The sequence below is a fragment of the Narcine bancroftii genome, chromosome 6 (assembly GCF_036971445.1).
Source record: "Narcine bancroftii isolate sNarBan1 chromosome 6, sNarBan1.hap1, whole genome shotgun sequence".
Classification (NCBI taxonomy): domain Eukaryota; kingdom Metazoa; phylum Chordata; class Chondrichthyes; order Torpediniformes; family Narcinidae; genus Narcine; species Narcine bancroftii.
The window spans coordinates 43,781,630-43,804,241 of NC_091474.1; the positions used below are offsets into that span (position 1 = coordinate 43,781,630).

Consider the following 22,612-nt stretch of genomic DNA (forward strand, 5'->3'; position numbering starts at 1 on the left):
ACCAGTGAATGCAAAAAAAATTGTTCGAGTTATTACGAGCTCCTGTTTTAGTGAAATGGGATTATCACTAAGGGATAGTATAGATAGGAGGGACTGAATGTTCAACATTTCACATAAGCACAACACAAGTCACAGCCCAGTGGATCTTCATAGAGGCTGTCTAGTTTGGGTCTTGCCTACAAAAAGACCAGGAGTGTTGTGACCACAGCTCGTGTGGAGGGACATTTCTTCACAAGCAAGACAACAAGAATTTGAGAGTCTGTAGCAGCCACAACTCCAGCCTTCCCAGCAGTTCAACATTAATTCTGGACATCAAATTTCAAAGGCCTACACTTCAACATTGAACTTTGAAGTAACTTTCTAGATTTTGGGCTGGACTGCAATGGTTTGGGTACATCACACACAAGACACCTGGACATCATTTGGGATAGATTGAGTGTTAAGGATAGCTTAAAAGTTAAGACTATAGTTTAAGAGTTAGAAATAAAATGTGTTTTAAAATTAAACACTGTTATGGACTGTGCGTAACAAGCCGCCATAGACAATGAATTAGACATAGTGCAAAAGCCAGTGAAAACGGAAGCATAGTCATAGCCACAGTGTGTCCACACAAACAAAAAAAGGAAACAAAAAAATGGAGAGACATTCAAGTGCAAACGATGTGACATTCAACATGCACCAAAATAATGCCCAGCCTATGGAAAATTCCATAAATAAGTGCAAATGGCAAAATCATTATGCAAAACACTATAGGAGAAATTACACACCTATAGGAGAAACTGCTCTTAGTGACACTTTTCGTGGGCATAGTAATGCAGAAAGATTATAAAGCAACAGACATTGAACAGCCAGTCATGAACAGGACAAGCGGACTGTGTCATTACATAAAAATGGAACAAATATTCCTTTCAAGCTGGACACAGGGGCAAAGGTTAATGTGATCTGTGAGCACAACACCAGGGCAATGAAGATAAAGCCACACATCCATGCAAATCCTGTACAGTTCAAAGCATCAACACAAATGATACATGTAATCCCAAGGTGAAAGTTAAAGATAAAGAACACCACCTAATGTTCACATTAGTCCAAGATGGACATGAATCACTGCTGGGTGACAAAGCATGCAAAATCTTAATCCTAGTCAAGAGGGTGTACACACTAGGGAAACCCATTGTGTTAGTTGATGCATTATCTAGGGCAATGTCACAGAGTGAAGTACATGAGATTTCCAGAGAGATGTGAATCTTCACATGAATCTGATCATTGAATCATTTCTCGTATTTAACATGAAATCCAGGCAGATCAGAGCTAAAACGAAAGGACACATTTCTACAGAAGGCCATCAAGAATCTGAGTGAAGGATGGCGTAGAGGTGAACGTCAGCCATACTACAGAGCCGAACTGAGTTTTGTCAATGGATTTCTGCTCAGACGGAGTGCAATTGTCATTCCTCAATCACTGTGATGAGATGCTGAAAAGGTTGCACAAGGGGCACCTTGGAATGGAGAAATGCAAGAGGAGGCCCAGACCTGCTGTTTATTGGCCAGGGATAAACGCTGACATTGACAGGATGGTTTCCAACTGTGAGACATCACACAAAGCAGACAAAGGAACCCATGATCATAAATGATTGATCAGCAGAACCACAGCAGAAAGTTGGGACTGATTTGTTCCACATGGATGTAAATAATTACTTGTGGTTATTGACTATTGAACTATCCAGAGATTGCACTGCTTCCTAACAGGTCTGCTGCTATGTGATCAAAAATATGAAACTGATCTTTGCAAGACATGGAATTCCTCAAATTGTCTACAGTGACAATGGACCATGCTACAGCTGTAGAGAATTCTAGAACTTTGCAGAAGAGTATGATTTTCGACATGTGACTTCAAGTCCTCTGCATCCACAGTCAAGCAGTAAAGCAGAGAAAGGAGTTCACATAGTCAAACAGTTGCTCAAGAAAGCACAAGACAGGGGCTCAGATCCATATCTAGCTCTATTGAGTTATGGAGCTTCTCCACGAACATCTGATAGGAAGTAGACTATGCACAACATTTCCCTACTCTGCAGGCTCAAACAATGGACATTCCAAACAGAAACAAAAGTTCTTCAATGGAGACAAAAACAAACTATGTCAAGTCAGCAAGAAGCTTAGGGCCACTGGCACAACATGACAGTGAGACTCAGAGATTGCAACACTTGAGACAAAAAGGCCACTGCTCTGGAGGAAGTAAATCCAAGATCCTACAGTCAGTACAGAGGAGGGTCAAATACTGAGGAGGAATTGAAAGAGCCTGCTTAAAATGCAAGAGACACTGCAGACAAATGCAGAAGATCCAGCCTGCAAGTAACAGAGGAAACAACACCATTGCTACGTTATCAAAGCACCTGACAGACAATCTCTAAAAAGAGAACTGCCCACGAAAAGTTAAATTGAAATGATTACTGTATTAGTGTGTCATGTTGTTAAATTAAACATCTCAAGGGGATGTACAAGGGGATGCTAATCGTGACCACTATAGGGAGTCAGGAGATGAGCTTTTGCGGCCTGGGTAGATTCAAAATGGATGCCTCCATGAGGTCTTTTAAAAATTTTTTAAAAATCAAACATTATAAAATTAAAACTAAAATCCAAATTAAAGCTGCCTCCAGTGAAGGCATTTTAAAAGCACTTTTTGTTAGATTTGAATCACTCTTCCCCAAAGCATTCCCAATTGGTAGAGCAGACCACATATTCAGGCAGAAAATCTTCTTGGAAAGGCTCAGTCCATTATGCAGTGACTGAAAAGTGAAACCAAGTTAACATTTCAGAACTGGGGTCTTCAACCAGAAATTCTTACTGTTGCTCTTTCCACGGATGCTCTGATGCGCTGATACTTTTTAGCATTTTTATTTCAGATTTCCTGCATCTGCAGTTTGATTTTCAAAAGAAGAAAATCATATTCAACATGTCAGAACCATGCACATTTTACAAATTGCACAGAAATATACATTGCAATTAAATAGTTTTTGGGAACTCTTGGAAAACAAAGATTCCAAATGCAGTCTGGGGCTTACATTTTCTACAAATTCATAACCTACGTCCAAAGGTTTGCCTATTTGTAAAGGATATCGAAACTTGTACTTGTGGAGTGAATGCATCAAAGGCTTAGTCACGTCCAACCAGGATGAAGGCTTTGGCGACACCCTTCCTGCCGAGATATCTGCAGAATGAGCAGAAGTTGTTGTGGTTTTAAATCTTAGAGCTGTGTATCGAGACCCTTAAATAATACCAACACCTACATGAAGTCACTTGTACACAAAATTTTGTGAATGTGATCAAAATTATCCAACATCTACTTGCTAATTACAATAAGCAACACTGCCTCATTTTCTCACAAAGACTAACTTAACAAGCTGCTTCCCAATGGATTACTCATGCAGGGGGGGGGGGGAAACTTAAAAGTGCATTGTTTTCAGTCTTTGACTCAGCAAATGCAAGGTTTCTCTTGACCAATGACCACCTTAAAGTGGCCAACCCAATAGAATGTAACTAATTCAAGCTGTCATTGATACCATTTGTCAGCCACGTCCTTGCATAAAACTCCTGAACCACAGAGACCTCCTCCTCCTCCAAGCCTGAAGGTTGGGGAAACCGAGGTTTTGTCCTTCCCCCACCTCAACTTGATCAAAGTTCCTTGCAAGCCCAGTGTAGAGAGGCAGTTACAAGTAAAGCTCTTTACATCTGCATTGCCCTGAGCAATCAAGCCATTCAAGATTTCAATTTTGTCCCCTTCTCCCACATGATTAAAAGCTTGGTCCATGGGTGGTGTGATCATTATTTATTGATAATACATTTAAAAACTCCAACACAAACACAAACTACAGATGAAGGGGAATCCCCATCTATAAGTGTCCAGGATCTGTTGTGGACAGATCATTGGAACACATTGGAGAGAACAGATTATGGATGTTGCAGTAATAGGGATGATTAGATAGGGAGAGGGGTTTCTGAATTGCATGGTTTATTTTTGGATGCGAGACTTCAGTAAGGAAAGACATTTGGGCCACGTGGTGTTGTGATTAGTCAGCACAAGTCCAGCGAACAGGAGGCAACACAAGTCCAGCGAACAGGAGGCAACACAAGTCCAGCGAACAGGAGGCAACACAAGTCCAGCGAACAGGAGGCAACACAAGTCCAGCGAACAGGAGGCAACACAAGTCCAGCGAACAGGAGGCAACACAAGTCCAGCGAACAGGAGGCAACACAAGTCCAGCGAACAGGAGGCAACACAAGTCCAGCGAACAGGAGGCAACACAAGTCCAGCGAACAGGAGGCAACACAAGTCCAGCGAACAGGAGGCAACACAAGTCCAGCGAACAGGAGGCAACACAAGTCCAGCGAACAGGAGGCAACACAAGTCCAGCGAACAGGAGGCAACACAAGTCCAGCGAACAGGAGGCAACACAAGTCCAGCGAACAGGAGGCAACACAAGTCCAGCGAACAGGAGGCAACACAAGTCCAGCGAACAGGAGGCAACACAAGTCCAGCGAACAGGAGGCAACACAAGTCCAGCGAACAGGAGGCAACACAAGTCCAGCGAACAGGAGGCAACACAAGTCCAGCGAACAGGAGGCAACACAAGTCCAGCGAACAGGAGGCAACACAAGTCCAGCGAACAGGAGGCAACACAAGTCCAGCGAACAGGAGGCAACACAAGTCCAGCGAACAGGAGGCAACACAAGTCCAGCGAACAGGAGGCAACACAAGTCCAGCGAACAGGAGGCAACACAAGTCCAGCGAACAGGAGGCAACACAAGTCCAGCGAACAGGAGGCAACACAAGTCCAGCGAACAGGAGGCAACACAAGTCCAGCGAACAGGAGGCAACACAAGTCCAGCGAACAGGAGGCAACACAAGTCCAGCGAACAGGAGGCAACACAAGTCCAGCGAACAGGAGGCAACACAAGTCCAGCGAACAGGAGGCAACACAAGTCCAGCGAACAGGAGGCAACACAAGTCCAGCGAACAGGAGGCAACACAAGTCCAGCGAACAGGAGGCAACACAAGTCCAGCGAACAGGAGGCAACACAAGTCCAGCGAACAGGAGGCAACACAAGTCCAGCGAACAGGAGGCAACACAAGTCCAGCGAACAGGAGGCAACACAAGTCCAGCGAACAGGAGGCAACACAAGTCCAGCGAACAGGAGGCAACACAAGTCCAGCGAACAGGAGGCAACACAAGTCCAGCGAACAGGAGGCAACACAAGTCCAGCGAACAGGAGGCAACACAAGTCCAGCGAACAGGAGGCAACACAAGTCCAGCGAACAGGAGGCAACACAAGTCCAGCGAACAGGAGGCAACACAAGTCCAGCGAACAGGAGGCAACACAAGTCCAGCGAACAGGAGGCAACACAAGTCCAGCGAACAGGAGGCAACACAAGTCCAGCGAACAGGAGGCAACACAAGTCCAGCGAACAGGAGGCAACACAAGTCCAGCGAACAGGAGGCAACACAAGTCCAGCGAACAGGAGGCAACACAAGTCCAGCGAACAGGAGGCAACACAAGTCCAGCGAACAGGAGGCAACACAAGTCCAGCGAACAGGAGGCAACACAAGTCCAGCGAACAGGAGGCAACACAAGTCCAGCGAACAGGAGGCAACACAAGTCCAGCGAACAGGAGGCAACACAAGTCCAGCGAACAGGAGGCAACACAAGTCCAGCGAACAGGAGGCAACACAAGTCCAGCGAACAGGAGGCAACACAAGTCCAGCGAACAGGAGGCAACACAAGTCCAGCGAACAGGAGGCAACACAAGTCCAGCGAACAGGAGGCAACACAAGTCCAGCGAACAGGAGGCAACACAAGTCCAGCGAACAGGAGGCAACACAAGTCCAGCGAACAGGAGGCAACACAAGTCCAGCGAACAGGAGGCAACACAAGTCCAGCGAACAGGAGGCAACACAAGTCCAGCGAACAGGAGGCAACACAAGTCAGCGAACAGGAGGCAACACAAGTCCAGCGAACAGGAGGCAACACAAGTCCAGCGAACAGGAGGCAACACAAGTCCAGCGAACAGGAGGCAACACAAGTCCAGCGAACAGGAGGCAACACAAGTCCAGCGAACAGGAGGCAACACAAGTCCAGCGAACAGGAGGCAACACAAGTCCAGCGAACAGGAGGCAACACAAGTCCAGCGAACAGGAGGCAACACAAGTCCAGCGAACAGGAGGCAACACAAGTCCAGCGAACAGGAGGCAACACAAGTCCAGCGAACAGGAGGCAACACAAGTCCAGCGAACAGGAGGCAACACAAGTCCAGCGAACAGGAGGCAACACAAGTCCAGCGAACAGGAGGCAACACAAGTCCAGCGAACAGGAGGCAACACAAGTCCAGCGAACAGGAGGCAACACAAGTCCAGCGAACAGGAGGCAACACAAGTCCAGCGAACAGGAGGCAACACAAGTCCAGCGAACCGGAGGCAACACAAGTCCAGCGAACAGGAGGCAACACAAGTCCAGCGAACCGGAGGCAACACAAGTCCAGCGAACCGGAGGCAACACAAGTCCAGCGAACCGGAGGCAACACAAGTCCAGCGAACCGGAGGCAACACAAGTCCAGCGAACCGGAGGCAACACAAGTCCAGCGAACCGGAGGCAACACAAGTCCAGCGAACCGGAGGCAACACAAGTCCAGCGAACCGGAGGCAACACAAGTCCAGCGAACCGGAGGCAACACAAGTCCAGCGAACCGGAGGCAACACAAGTCCAGCGAACCGGAGGCAACACAAGTCCAGCGAACCGGAGGCAACACAAGTCCAGCGAACCGGAGGCAACACAAGTCCAGCGAACCGGAGGCAACACAAGTCCAGCGAACCGGAGGCAACACAAGTCCAGCGAACCGGAGGCAACACAAGTCCAGCGAACGGAGGCAACACAAGTCCAGCGAACCGGAGGCAACACAAGTCCAGCGAACAGGAGGCAACACAAGTCCAGCGAACAGGAGGCAACACAAGTCCAGCGAACAGGAAGGCAACACAAGTCCAGCGAACAGGAGGCAACACAAGTCCAGCGAACAGGAGGCAACACAAGTCCAGCGAACAGGAGGCAACACAAGTCCAGCGAACAGGAGGCAACACAAGTCCAGCGAACAGGAGGCAACACAAGTCCAGCGAACAGGAGGCAACACAAGTCCAGCGAACAGGAGGCAACACAAGTCCAGCGAACAGGAGGCAACACAAGTCCAGCGAACAGGAGGCAACACAAGTCCAGCGAACAGGAGGCAACACAAGTCCAGCGAACAGGAGGCAACACAAGTCCAGCGAACAGGAGGCAACACAAGTCCAGCGAACAGGAGGCAACACAAGTCCAGCGAACAGGAGGCAACACAAGTCCAGCGAACAGGAGGCAACACAAGTCCAGCGAACAGGAGGCAACACAAGTCCAGCGAACAGGAGGCAACACAAGTCCAGCGAACAGGAGGCAACACAAGTCCAGCGAACAGGAGGCAACACAAGTCCAGCGAACAGGAGGCAACACAAGTCCAGCGAACAGGAGCAACACAAGTCCAGCGAACAGGAGGCAACACAAGTCCAGCGAACAGGAGGCAACACAAGTCCAGCGAACAGGAGGCAACACAAGTCCAGCGAACAGGAGGCAACACAAGTCCAGCGAACAGGAGGCAACACAAGTCCAGCGAACAGGAGGCAACACAAGTCCAGCGAACAGGAGGCAACACAAGTCCAGCGAACAGGAGGCAACACAAGTCCAGCGAACAGGAGGCAACACAAGTCCAGCGAACAGGAGGCAACACAAGTCCAGCGAACCGGAGGCAACACAAGTCCAGCGAACCGGAGGCAACACAAGTCCAGCGAACCGGAGGCAACACAAGTCCAGCGAACCGGAGGCAACACAAGTCCAGCGAACCGGAGGCAACACAAGTCCAGCGAACCGGAGGCAACACAAGTCCAGCGAACCGGAGGCAACACAAGTCCAGCGAACCGGAGGCAACACAAGTCCAGCGAACCGGAGGCAACACAAGTCCAGCGAACCGGAGGCAACACAAGTCCAGCGAACCGGAGGCAACACAAGTCCAGCGAACCGGAGGCAACACAAGTCCAGCGAACCGGAGGCAACACAAGTCCAGCGAACCGGAGGCAACACAAGTCCAGCGAACCGGAGGCAACACAAGTCCAGCGAACAGGAGGCAACACAAGTCCAGCGAACAGGAGGCAACACAAGTCCAGCGAACAGGAGGCAACACAAGTCCAGCGAACAGGAGGCAACACAAGTCCAGCGAACAGGAGGCAACACAAGTCCAGCGAACAGGAGGCAACACAAGTCCAGCGAACAGGAGGCAACACAAGTCCAGCGAACAGGAGGCAACACAAGTCCAGCGAACAGGAGGCAACACAAGTCCAGCGAACAGGAGGCAACACAAGTCCAGCGAACAGGAGGCAACACAAGTCCAGCGAACAGGAGGCAACACAAGTCCAGCGAACAGGAGGCAACACAAGTCCAGCGAACAGGAGGCAACACAAGTCCAGCGAACAGGAGGCAACACAAGTCCAGCGAACAGGAGGCAACACAAGTCCAGCGAACAGGAGGCAACACAAGTCCAGCGAACAGGAGGCAACACAAGTCCAGCGAACAGGAGGCAACACAAGTCCAGCGAACAGGAGGCAACACAAGTCCAGCGAACAGGAGGCAACACAAGTCCAGCGAACAGGAGGCAACACAAGTCCAGCGAACAGGAGGCAACACAAGTCCAGCGAACAGGAGGCAACACAAGTCAGCGAACAGGAGGCAACACAAGTCCAGCGAACAGGAGGCAACACAAGTCCAGCGAACAGGAGGCAACACAAGTCCAGCGAACAGGAGGCAACACAAGTCCAGCGAACAGGAGGCAACACAAGTCCAGCGAACAGGAGGCAACACAAGTCCAGCGAACAGGAGGCAACACAAGTCCAGCGAACAGGAGGCAACACAAGTCCAGCGAACAGGAGGCAACACAAGTCCAGCGAACAGGAGGCAACACAAGTCCAGCGAACAGGAGGCAACACAAGTCCAGCGAACAGGAGGCAACACAAGTCCAGCGAACAGGAGGCAACACAAGTCCAGCGAACAGGAGGCAACACAAGTCCAGCGAACAGGAGGCAACACAAGTCCAGCGAACAGGAGGCAACACAAGTCCAGCGAACAGGAGGCAACACAAGTCCAGCGAACAGGAGGCAACACAAGTCCAGCGAACAGGAGGCAACACAAGTCCAGCGAACAGGAGGCAACACAAGTCCAGCGAACAGGAGGCAACACAAGTCCAGCGAACAGGAGGCAACACAAGTCCAGCGAACAGGAGGCAACACAAGTCCAGCGAACAGGAGGCAACACAAGTCCAGCGAACAGGAGGCAACACAAGTCCAGCGAACAGGAGGCAACACAAGTCCAGCGAACAGGAGGCAACACAAGTCCAGCGAACAGGAGGCAACACAAGTCCAGCGAACCGGAGGCAACACAAGTCCAGCGAACCGGAGGCAACACAAGTCCAGCGAACCGGAGGCAACACAAGTCCAGCGAACCGGAGGCAACACAAGTCCAGCGAACCGGAGGCAACACAAGTCCAGCGAACCGGAGGCAACACAAGTCCAGCGAACCGGAGGCAACACAAGTCCAGCGAACCGGAGGCAACACAAGTCCAGCGAACCGGAGGCAACACAAGTCCAGCGAACCGGAGGCAACACAAGTCCAGCGAACCGGAGGCAACACAAGTCCAGCGAACCGGAGGCAACACAAGTCCAGCGAACCGGAGGCAACACAAGTCCAGCGAACCGGAGGCAACACAAGTCCAGCGAACCGGAGGCAACACAAGTCCAGCGAACCGGAGGCAACACAAGTCCAGCGAACCGGAGGCAACACAAGTCCAGCGAACCGGAGGCAACACAAGTCAGCGAACCGGAGGCAACACAAGTCCAGCGAACCGGAGGCAACACAAGTCCAGCGAACCGGAGGCAACACAAGTCCAGCGAACCGGAGGCAACACAAGTCCAGCGAACCGGAGGCAACACAAGTCCAGCGAACAGGAGGCAACACAAGTCCAGCGAACAGGAGGCAACACAAGTCCAGCGAACAGGAGGCAACACAAGTCCAGCGAACAGGAGGCAACACAAGTCCAGCGAACAGGAGGCAACACAAGTCCAGCGAACAGGAGGCAACACAAGTCCAGCGAACAGGAGGCAACACAAGTCCAGCGAACAGGAGGCAACACAAGTCCAGCGAACAGGAGGCAACACAAGTCCAGCGAACAGGAGGCAACACAAGTCCAGCGAACAGGAGGCAACACAAGTCCAGCGAACAGGAGGCAACACAAGTCCAGCGAACAGGAGGCAACACAAGTCCAGCGAACAGGAGGCAACACAAGTCCAGCGAACAGGAGGCAACACAAGTCCAGCGAACAGGAGGCAACACAAGTCCAGCGAACAGGAGGCAACACAAGTCCAGCGAACAGGAGGCAACACAAGTCCAGCGAACAGGAGGCAACACAAGTCCAGCGAACAGGAGGCAACACAAGTCCAGCGAACAGGAGGCAACACAAGTCCAGCGAACAGGAGGCAACACTAAGATAGATCAAAAGCTGCAGATACCAGATCCTTGAGTAGACAGAGGGCTGCTGGAGGTACCCGATGGGTTCTTTGTCTACTCAAGAGGGATCAAAAGTTGGCTTAGCCAGAAAGGCCCAAAGTATGATGGGGGGGGGGGGGGTGCAAATAATGTTTTGAGCTGACATCTGCAGAGATGTGGGGGTGAACAACAGGAATGCAAGGGCGAGGATTGGTTACATAAGCCAATGTCCCAATGAGATCAGGCAAGAAAAACAAACTGGGAACATTAAACAAATGGCTCAATGCAACTTATTCTAGAAGTCACACACCCCAGAGACTTGGAAGATCAGTCAAGAAGATTGAATCTTCAGGTTTTGAGCCAGAAAGGTGGAATGCAAACCCTTGATGGCAGTAACAAATCTGAAAGGAAAGTCTCACTCAAGTTCTTGCTGCTAAGCACATAACCAATTTCTAAAGACGAGTGTGGAAGAATTTGCAGTGAACCCAAACACACACAAGATAATGAGATGGAGCTAAAGTATGCAGCAGAGCCTGGATAGAACATCCTGACCATGGAGGTTTTGATGGGGTTGGACAGAGGGAAGCAGAGATATTGGAATTAGCTGATTGTAAAACTAAACTCTCAATCTTTGTCAATCAGCTGCCTCTCCTCCTCAGTCACTGTTTGTTCCACCACATCTGAAACTTTCCACCTCAAAAACCTACCACAGACCACACCCACTCTGACCAGCTCCAGATGGGTTCCCACCTGCTTGATTCTGGACCGTATCTGATGAACGGCTTTCCCTTCCACTGTTCTGTTCCAAACCAGAACGGTCTGCCTGGAACAGATCAAGATTTCTTCATCAACATGTACACAAATACACACAATGTGTTTACTTTTGTGTGCTCTCAACATGGTCATCATGTTACCAATGTGGAGAGAATCACTAATTAATACATTTGTATCCACAAGGGATTGTGTAAACCAGAGGTGTCAAACTCAAATTCACGGAGGGCCAAAATTAAAAACTTGGACTAAGTCGAGGGCCGAACTAAATATTTATTGAAAATTTTCAACAACATCTGCATGTTTTCTCTTCTTTCAACACATGTAATGTTAAACTTTTTCTTATTAAAATAAATGTTTAATAATAGTTTTGGATAAACTCTTTCCAGAAGCATTAACAAATGAGAAACAAAATATTCAATAAATAATATTTCTCTATAGAGGATTTGTCAAATGTTGCTAGTGTGCTGTCGAATAGTAAAATCTGAGGGCTATTGAGAATGTGGGAGAATAACATGATTCCTGAAACAATCAAATGGGTGACTGATTGTGGGCATGAATTCTAGCAGGGTTATTTGCCATTCCCTTTTTCCATTAGTACAGGTATCCTTTGATTTACACACTTTTCAAGTTTTATGCCTAATGAGCTTGTATCCAGGTGGAGGACCATTTTTAACCAGGAAAACATTTATCACTGTGACGTGAAACTATTGGAAGATCGTTTTATCCTGAGATTAAAGTTCATAATACTTACTCAGGCCTGTGTGCGGGAGGGTGGGGTTTGCGGGCGATCGGGTTGGACAACGACAGTGCAGGGACATCGGCTCTCGCTGCAGGGCGGCATCTCGGCGGATCAGCGGCCCCGTCACCATGAGTCGCGGGTCGGCCTGCGGCAGGGAGGGGGAGTGGGCAACGGTCCTGGCGAGGTCAGGCCCCCCCTGAGTTTCTGCCGGACCCCACTTGACCTGCTGAGTTTCTCCCGGACCCCCCTTGACCTGCTGAGTTTCTGCCGGAGCCCCCCTTTGACCTGCTGAGTTTCTGCCGGAGCCCCCCTTTGACCTGCTGAGTTTCTGCCGGAGCCCCCCTTTGACCTGCTGAGTTTCTTCTGGACCTCCCTTGACCTGCTGAGTTTCTCCCGGACCCCCTTTTCTTTCCGTGCCGGTGTCCCAGGACCTTTCCAGGGCAGTCTCCGCGCTCAGGACTGCGCTGGGATCCCGGTCAGCGGTGGAGGAGCAGGTGAGCGCGGCTAATCCCGATCCAGCCCACGCCACTCCCAAGATTGGCAGGGGGTTCCACCCTACCTGCCCAACCAGCCTCGCTCTCCACGTGTACTCCGGGCACCCGCCACTCGTCCATTGGGAAGGCACAGGGCGGCCGGCGGCCGGAGCCCCCATCGCCCGGCGGGGAGCCCCAATCTTCCCTCCGGCGTCCCGACTCCATCTGCAGCTCCAAGAAACGCTGTGCCACTGGGGTTCCAGGCGCTGGGAAGCGGCCTTGGCTTCCCCTGACACCGGCCAGGCCGCGCTGCAGTGGGGGGGGTGGGCGGGGGGACATGACAGCGTGTTTATAAAACCACCCACCACTACTTTTCAAGGACCAGGATTTTTCTCTCTCTCTCTCTCTCTCACCCTGGGTCACAGTGGTTACTGTGCATGCGCTATACTGGCGCGGTGGCCAACGGGCCACCTCTAAATACATTTTTTGATATGATCTTGCGGGCTAAATATAATTATATCGCGGGCTAGATTTGGCCCGCGGGCTAGAGTTTGACATGTGTGGTGTAAACAATGAAAATCAAGAACACCATGTCTGGTACTGAGAACAAAACTTACACAAAGAATACTAATTTAGTTTTAATTCAACCAGTATGGACTATACAAAAAGAAAATCACTCAAATGTCGCCGATACACCAACATACTTATTCCAATTAAAAAGGTGACCATTCATCCCAATGATTCCAAACCAGCAGTGAGAAAATATATTCCAATTGCCCTGCATCTAATTTACCCTTCAAAATGTTCCTCTCGCACTCCAAGGACTGCTTTTTTTGGCACTCACCTACACATCAGGGGGTATTTTACAGTCATCAATTAATTCACCATCTCACACATCTTTGGGGTGTGGCAGGGAACTGAAATACCAAGGGGCAACTCACGTGGTCGCAGGGACAACAGACATAATTCCACACAGTCAGCACACAAGTTCAGGATCCTACACCCTGGATCTGTAAGCAGGACCATTAACCCCCACTCCATCCCCACCAAACATCATCCTGCTGTTACCATGGGATTGTGAAAAGCAAACTCCAAACAATGAGTCAAATAATGTACACCTTCAATGGTCAGGAAGATCACAGGAACACATTATTAAGAAATCCAATTGACCTGCAGAAAGCTAAACTCTGCACCAAAGAGAGACATCAGCCAAGTTCCATATCAGTATCCCCACTTCTCTATTCTGCCATTATGGTGTGGTGCAATGACACCGTGCGTCGATACAAATGCTCCTTTGTTATTCCCATTCCTCCTTCCTCAAACTTCCCAAATGTTCATTGGAGTTCACCACCCAGCACACGCTCCGTTTTCGCTGCTGCCATCAGGAAAGAGGTCTTGGTACCACAAGACAATGTGATGACAACAAATCCAAAATCTCAAGATGCTGTGAAATCCTGAATCAAACCTTCAAACTCCTGTGATACTGGCATGTCCCAAGTTTCTGAGTCACACCAGACCCACCTGGACCAGGGGACAGCAGTGGGTTTGATCAGGAGCTTGAGGTTCAACCCCAGTCCCGAAACCTTCATACGTCCGCAAACCCAAGTCTGATCAAAGCTTCACAGGGAAGATGAACTGATTTGATATGTTTATAGTTTTGTGGGCAAAAAGCTACTCATAACTGGCCTTTATCAGTCAGAGGAGGTAAATTTGAAGTTCTACAAAACTGGTTAGATCACCTTGGAATATTGTGTTCAGTTCTAGTCACTTCATAACAAGAAGGAGGAGGAGGCTTTGGGGAGGGTGCAGAAGAGATTTATCAGGATGTTCCCCAGATCGGAGAGCACATCTTATGAAGCAAGGTTGACAGAGCTGGGGCTTTTCTCTTTGGAGTGAGAGAGGATGAGAGGTGACAATATAGGTACACAGTACAAGATTATGATAGGTAAAGGTAGGGTGGTCAGCCAGCTCCCTTTTCCTTTGGTGACAGTCACAAGTCCCAGAGGATATCCATTTAGGAAAAGTGGAGGAAAGCTTTGGGGAAAGTCAGGGGCAGATATTTTTTTTAAAAAACAAACACAGGAGAGTGGGTGCTCTATGCATTGCCAGGTATGGTCGCTGGTACAATAAAGACATTCAAAAGGCTCTTAAATAGGCGCATGTCACAAACAGAGGGTTATGGGTGAAACATGGGGAAATGTTACATTGTTGTGGAGTAGGTTTATATAGGTCAGCTACAACTATGGGCTGAAGGGCCTGAACTATGCTGTAATGCTCCAATTCTTACAAATAACTAATTTGTAATCAGTTTAAAACAGTGGCCATAATGAGATGTTCTGGCATACACTCAAGGGACACATTGTTGATAATGATTTCAGTTCCATCCACTGATGAGGCCCAAGATCAGATGCCTTTGACAATGGCCTTCAGCCCCATGGGAAATATTAAAATGGATCTGCAGTGGTATCCATTTTCAGTCCTCTCCCCATTGTAACTCAGTTGAACACCTGCACACCTCTGTCAGAGGTCGACTCTGACAGACTTTACACTCAGTGGGGGTGGCTAGAGTTTAGAATTCCAATCACCAGAGCCTGCAAAACCTCAGGCTTCAGCACAAAATTAATCATATTGAATCAAGGAGCTCGATGTCCACCAAGAGGCACATATGTTCCAGCATTAGTCCTCAGGTGGAAGTCCTTTTGTGGACTGTCCCCAACTCCAGATTGACCATGTCTCTAGCTCATACCTCAGACTCCAGGTCCATGAACTCCACCTTCCTGGATCTGCTCATCTGTTGACATGCCTCATGGTTGGTAGGGGAGTTCTGATGCTGCAGGCCAAGTTCAGTTTGCTCTGAGTTACCCAAATTGTCCACTAAGAGGAGAGGAAATAAATACCACATTGAAATGAGGGAAGCCTCCTGCTATTGCAGCAGATGCTCAGCCAGGAAGCCAATTTGATTCGGCACTTTGGAGAAGTCGAGAGTTGGCGGAGGAATGGTGAATGAAGCCAAAGCTGAGGGTGTGAAAAAGTGAACAGAGCCACAGGTTGAGAGAGTGGGAATGGGGGTGAGGGAAGGGAGCCGGGAGTCAGACCAATGAGGTAGCCATTAGATCTTCACTGTGCAACACCAGGGAAGAGTGTGTGAAGCAATTATTCATCCTCTTCCCAATCTGAATGGCCACATCCCAGCCTTTGGTGTCTCTTCTTCATGCCTCTGCTCTCGATATCGGTTTTATCCCAGAATCTGAAAGCCGGCCACGAATCACCTCATTAGAAGCGACAGAATGTTCACGTCTACCACTGCAAAGGGAATAGTGTGAAGAATGCTCCTCTCCCTGCAGGGACGAGGAGAGTGGGTGTGAAAGACTTGCCTTTTTTTTTTTTAAAATCCCTCCATGCAGAGTCTGTGGAGTTCCCTTTCACAAGGGGACTGTTGATGCAGAGCCACCGAGTAGATTCAAGGCAGAGAGGCTTTTGGATACAAAGGAACATCCAAAAGCAGATTGGGGGTAAAAGATTAATGTTATTGAACTGCAGAATAGCAATTTTATTTAAAAAAAAACAGATGTTGAAATTCTGAGAGAGCGAAGATAAATTGGAGGGACTCAGCATCCATGAAGAGAGATGGTCAGTTTTATTTCCATTCCATTTCTCTCCATTTTAAAGGGAACATTCAGGCAGACTTCTTCAGAGTGAGAGCATGGAACAAACTGCCAGCTGAAGTCGTGAATGCAGGCTCAATTTCGAGAGTTAAGAAAAGTTTGGATAGGATACATGGATGGGAGGACTGTAGTTCAGGTGCAGGGCAATGGAACTAGGCAGATAAATAGTTTGGCACAGACTAGATGGGCCAAAAGGGGCGTTTATGTTTTGAAGCATTTCATGGTTCTAGAGCAATGAAAGGTTACTCTTGCTTTATGACTAATTTTCTTTCATTAGTTGAACCTCAATCAACCAGCGTAGAACTTGATAGCCTGGGGAAGGTGAGACCTCCAAACCCCAGAGATGCCTGCACTTCGAAAGGCAAGCCATTGGACAGCAGCAGCTTGGCAACAGTCCAAAAGCCCAGGCCTTCAGGAATGGTTTGCTCTCATTAACTTACTGGACTGGCTCTCCACATCAGGCGACACTGGGTGGAGCTTCCTGACTCCTGATTGTATCTCTTTCATCAGCAACTTGTGGAGACTAGGGCTGGAGGAGGGCGCATCCCGGAGCTTTCTTGCAGTCACCTGAATTTAGGAACAGAGCAATGCACAAGGGTGTCAAAGGTTACAGGGAGAAGGCAGGACAATGAAAAGGAGAAATGCATCAGCCATGGTTCAAATGGCAAAACAGACTTGATAGGCTAAGTGGCACAATTCTGTTTCAACATTTTAGGTCTTTAGCCCACATTTTAGGTCTTTAGCCCACATTTTAGGTCTTTAGCCCACATTTTAGGTCTTTAGCCCACATTTTAGGTCTTTAGCCCACATTTTAGGTCTTTAGCCCACATTTTAGGTCTTTAGCCCACATTTTAGGTCTTTAGCCCACATTTTAGGTCTTTAGCCCACATTTTAGGTCTTTAGCCCACATTTTAGGTCTTTAGCCCACATTTTAGGTCTTTAGCCCACATTTTAGGTCTTTAGCCCACATTTTAGGTCTTTAGCCCACATTTTAGGTCTTTAGCCCACATTTTAGGTCTTTAGCCCACATTTTAGGTCTTTAGCCCACATTTTAGGTCTTTAGCCCACATTTTAGGTCTTTAGCCCACATTTTAGGTCTTTAGCCCACATTTTAGGTCTTTAGCCCACAGCTGTGGCGTATTATAGGATCAGCCAGTTTAAAAGGTTGAGAATTTGTTTAGATTTCCCAGCAACCTCAACATTTAGAATCAATGCAGATTCTGAAAACAAATTGCATCCCAAAGCTTTTAAAATCAAGTTTGATTTTTAAATTTTTCATCCAACGCCACACCACGATAACAGGCCCTTCAAGCCCATGAGCCCTCACTGCCCAAATATACCCATGTGACCATTTAACCTACTAACCCTTTGGAATGTGGGAGGAATGTACGTCTTTGGAATGTGGGAGGAAACCAGAGCACGCGGAGAAACAACACATGGACACAAGCAGAATGTCTAAGCTCATTACAGAGAGTGGCAGATTCAAGCCTGGATCAGTGGCACTTTAATAGGGTCCCACTAACCACTACACTAATTGTGCCCCCTCAACTTTTTGAAAGCATCCACCCCACAGCTCCCAAAAAACACAGAACTGCTCTTTGACATTCCGTTACATTCATGTGCAGCTCTTGGTTAAATCGCAAGATAGGATTAAAAACTATTACATTGTAGTGTTAAAACAATGCTGAAGAAACTCAGAAGGTCAAGCAGTGCACTTTATAAAGCAAAAGATACACAACACTGAGCCTGATAAGGTCTCAAGCTCAAAACATTGGTTAGGTATACAAAGTACACCGACTTTCACCAGCATTGTGGCTTACATCAACCACAGGGTCTGCAGACTTTTGCATGTTGTTGCATGAAGCATTTTATAGCAACATGATAGCTGGGAGTCAAATGTTAAAAGGCAAGGGACTTTTCAGAGAGATCTTGACTGTAGATGTTTAGCTATTTCCACTGATAAAGAGTCACAAACAAGGAAACATGGCTTCAGGATAAGGGGCTGGACAATAGATGCAGAGAAACATCTTTTCTCAGTTCATAATGCATCTCTGGATTTCTCTGCCCCCCCCCCAAAGAAGAACGAGGAAGGATTAAGCCCGAATTCAATGTTACATGTATAAAAACTTAGTGATAGAGGTTTTTTTGCGAGCCAACCAGTTGATATCTCATACTTCGTGCAACAAGACACTACAGTCACAGAGATCTTGGGGTTCACTCAGGAGTCTAATAACAATGGAAAAGAAACCAACCTTGAGTCTGATGGTGCTCAATCATATTTAAGAATCTTTTCTCTGAAGGGAGGTGGGGGTGAATACAGTGTGGCCCAGGTTTGGGGGTGGGGGGGGGGGGGGAAGAAAGAAAATTACTCAATATGTTGGCTGCTTTTCCAAAGCAGCAGGAGTTGTGAATGGAGGCAATGGAGAGGAGATTGGGTCTGTGTGACAACCTGAGCCATGCTCACAACCCTCTGCAGTTTCCTGCAGTCCTGGGCAGGCAGAGCAGTTCCTCCGCAGTGATGCCCACTGATGGGTGACTTTCTGGGAAGCTCTAGCTGAAGACGTTATTCAATGCTGGTCACATCCCAAATTCCCTCGGGTTGCTAAGTAGAGGCACTGGAGTACTTTCCTGGTCAGTGCATCAACTCAAGTGGACAAGGTAATTTTAAGGTAGAAATAGATGAATATTTAAAAGATCGAGGAATTGAGGAACTGGCACACACAAAAGAGGAGCAGAGGCCAATGTAGGCCAGCCCTGATCATATTGATGGAGGGGGGGAAAGCAAGCATGAAGGCCTGTTGGCCAACTCCAGCTCCTGTTTTACTATGTCCTTGTATTTAAAAAAAAATTAGTTAACAACTTTGACTGGAGTTTTCATCCCAAGAAGATGATAACTTTCCTTTTGTCAGATTCTCCCTTGGTCATTCTAGCCTACAGAGCTACACTCATCAGTACTTTGGCAAGCCATGCATACTTACAGGTTTCAACAAGGACCTCAAGAGGCCAAAGTCCAGCAAGGTTTCACTAGATGTTCTGGGCTTGTTGTTGCGCTGAAAATTAGCACAGGAGAAAAGTTTAGTTTTGGAAAAAGGTTGTCTTTTTAGTGAAGTGCCAGATTTGGAGAAGATTTACAAGGATGCAGCTTGGACTTGAGGAACTGAGTAACAGGGGAAGGTTAAACAGGCTAGGACTTTAATCTTTGGAGCGTAGGTGAACAAGGGGAGATTTGATAGAAGCACACAATACACAATTAGGAGAGGTATAAATAGAGCAAATGCAAGCAGGCTTTTCCCACCAAGTTTGGGTGAAAGAAGATTGCAAGGACAGGGGTTAAGGGTGAAAGGGAACATTTGGGGAAAATTTTCAGAGTGGAGAGTGTGGAATAAGCTGCCAGCTGAAGTGATGAATGTGGGCTCAATTTTGAGACTGAAGAAAAATTTGGACAAGTACATGGCAGTGGTCAGGGAGCACGTCAATGGGACTAGGCAGAATAATAATTTGGCAAAGACTAGATGGGCCAAAGGGCCTGTTTCTGTCCTGTGATCCATGGTTTTACCCTCCCCAAATGGCCATCAGGCTCTTGAGCCTCCCTGTTTTAACCTCAACATAACACCTCTTCATCACCACCAAAGATCTGACTGTATTACTGACTTAAACACATTTTTAGCACTATATCCAACTGTTTTTATTAATATTTTTCCTCTTCCTTTTATACAACTATTTTTAGTCTCCTATCTGTTATATATTGTGTTTTATGTACTTATAAAGCTGCAGCAGGACAGAATGGTTACAGGCCCTTCTGTCCCACAAGCCTGTGCTGAACCTACAAACCCCATACAATTTTCTTTTGAAGGATGGGAGGGAAAACTCCCACAGATACAGGGGAGAACATACAGCACTGGATTCAAACTTGGGTCATGGGCAATGTAAATGCATTGTGACAATGACAATTTGGGGCTCCTTCCTGCACATCACATTCTTTAGATGCCATCTACAAACCTGGGGAAGCCTTTTGATACAAAAGCTGTGGAAGGATGGATGATACAGAGAGGAAAAGCAAGCTAATTGTGACAGAAGAATGAACATACTCTACCATTAAAGTGTAGTGAGAGCTATCGACACTATTAAGCTTATTCATGGCCAAACAGCCCATTTCACACATGTACCTACCTCTAAATTCCATCAGGTCCCAACACAAATGTTGAATGCCAGACAATCATCACTTGCACATGACAATCAACAAGACATCTTGGGAACACTTGGGAAACTACCCAAGCTTGGAAGTTTCACTGAGCGTTATTAGTTTAGAATCACGTTAGTGCTTACTGTTATTTTCCTACCACTATTCCTTGCTGTACAAGAAAATGCACCCACATCTGACTGCACAGTTCACAAGTACATTGTGCTATACGTGTAGAAATAAACTTCCATTTCACCATCTCCCCTCTCTGGAAGAGACCCCATAATCAATCAACATTACCTACATTTTCACGATTCCCCACGTTGGCTCCAAATTCTAATCCCAGATCAGGATGACAATGAAGAATTTTAACTGTTACTGAAGAACTCTTCAAGCAGTGCAATTTCGTTCAACTCCAGGTGCTCAGTCCACTTGATCTTTAGCCAGGACAGTTACGACTGAACGTTACTTGTACACCATGCATTCCCAGGTCAGCAGCACAATGCAGCCAGAAATATCAAATGTCAAGTTCAATGTGTGATGTTCAGAAGTAGGATTCCTCCAGCACTAAGTTGATTCAAGAAATCTCATGGGAAGCAAAGGCAGTGAAATTTCCTCCAAACATTACAGGCAGGAAAGCCTGTGGAGGCAGGCCATGTTAATTACATCCAGTCAGATTTTACTTCACATCACTCTGCACCAGATTTAACCAAATGGTGTATTGAGTAGGCAGGATTCAAAGAAAATGAACCCTTGCAACAAGAGTCATTGTAATGGTTTCTCTCTCCCCACCCCCCCCGCCCAAAAAAAACAACCCAGCCCTAAACTGCAGATTGATACAGGCTCAGCGGGAACTCACCATCACCTTGTGAAGAAAGTAGCGCTTGTATTTAATGTCATCCAGTAGTTTCTTAAATAAAGATTGCTCAGGCTTCACAGGAACAGGGCTGTAACTTCGCTCACTTGCTTTCCTTAACCTCACACCACTGCGCACTTCCTTCATCAATTGGAACCACACTCTGTTCTAGGGGAAAGAGGAGGCAGAATGAACCTGACCAGTCACCAAAATCAGTTGGATGCAAACTGAAGCCTTTAAACGTTCAGTATGCGTGATCAGTTCAACCATAAACACAAACTTAATTCAGAGTTTAGCAACAACTGGCTGTGATAGTACAAATTCTATCACCAATGTGTACATGTACATATTTTCAGATGGTATTATAGGCTGACTGTGATTGGCTGGGAGTGTAGCCACTCCTACTGGCAGGATTGCTCCTAGCCAGACCAGGCCATTCTGGACTGGTCGACCTACTTGTGATATGCTCCAGTCTTTTAGTTAATAAAAGCCTTGGTTTGGATCAACAAGTCTTTGGTTCTTTCGATGCGCATTACACTGGCATCTAGATTTTCATTGTCCAGTGTAGACTATTTTATAGTAACATTGCAACAGCTTCTGACTTGTGACAAGTTGGAATTCAAACTCCCAGTCATTGTGCCCCAACATGCACTTCAGCTCCCATCTGGTTCCCTCTATTGTTAATATCTTCAAAGCAAAAGTTATTCAGCTTTATAATTACACGGTTTAATTTTTTTTAAAAAGTTGCCCATCTTCATACTTATGATCCAGGATGGTTGTTCGTCAGTAGTTAGTGAAACAAGAGTCTTTGTGCAGTCTTCAATAAATCAGCCACAAAGATCTGCAAAGGGCAAATCTGGCAATGGTGTGGGTGAGCAGTTTGGGGTTTCTTCTTCTGGCTCAGCTGCACAGGATGTGGTGGGAGATAGAGACTCGAAGATGGCTCTTAGCCCATCAGTGAAGGAGTGGGGCGGGAAAGGGATAAAGTGACCATCCCTGCTTCGAGACCAAGAACCAATAACAGTGAGCCAACGATTCTAAGATATGAGCAAAGTACTCATCTTGGAGGAAAACAGACCTGAATGTTTTGATACCAGAGTGACCGCAGTACAGTCAGCTTTTGATATTTCCATCAGTACTTTCTAAAACTGACTGCTCAATACTTTATGTATGAGATACAAATGCGTGGGTCCCCGGAGAAATTACATTTGCAGAGCACTGGGTTGCTGGACCACCCACCAGCACAGAGGCAGGTTTTGATTTCCAATTAGAATGGTGCCAAACTCCATCAAACACACCCAGTCCTGGGCTGGGCTCTGGTCTTATC

At 47.5% G+C, this 22,612-nt stretch overlaps 1 protein-coding gene across 2 annotated transcripts in view; it reads right to left on the bottom strand.

Moving 5' to 3' along the window:
• Positions 1–21,452, bottom strand: part of LOC138737501 (protein spire homolog 1-like) — a 37,384-nt gene extending 15,932 nt beyond the window's left edge. Inside the window, exons 1-5 of one of the 2 annotated variants that reach the window (XM_069888196.1) lie at positions 21,289–21,452; positions 19,228–19,299; positions 16,690–16,816; positions 11,349–11,421; positions 3,075–3,204 (exon numbers count right to left, since the gene is read on the bottom strand). In XM_069888196.1, coding sequence (XP_069744297.1) covers positions 3,150–3,204; positions 11,349–11,421; positions 16,690–16,816; positions 19,228–19,299; positions 21,289–21,432 — 471 coding nt within the window. In that variant the 5' untranslated portion in view covers positions 21,433–21,452 and the 3' untranslated portion in view covers positions 3,075–3,149. Of the gene's footprint in view, positions 1–3,058; positions 3,205–11,348; positions 11,422–16,689; positions 16,817–19,227; positions 19,300–21,288 lie in introns of those variants that run through there. The other variant, XM_069888195.1, reaches the window with a different exon arrangement.
• Positions 21,453–22,612: the final 1,160 nt, after the last annotated feature.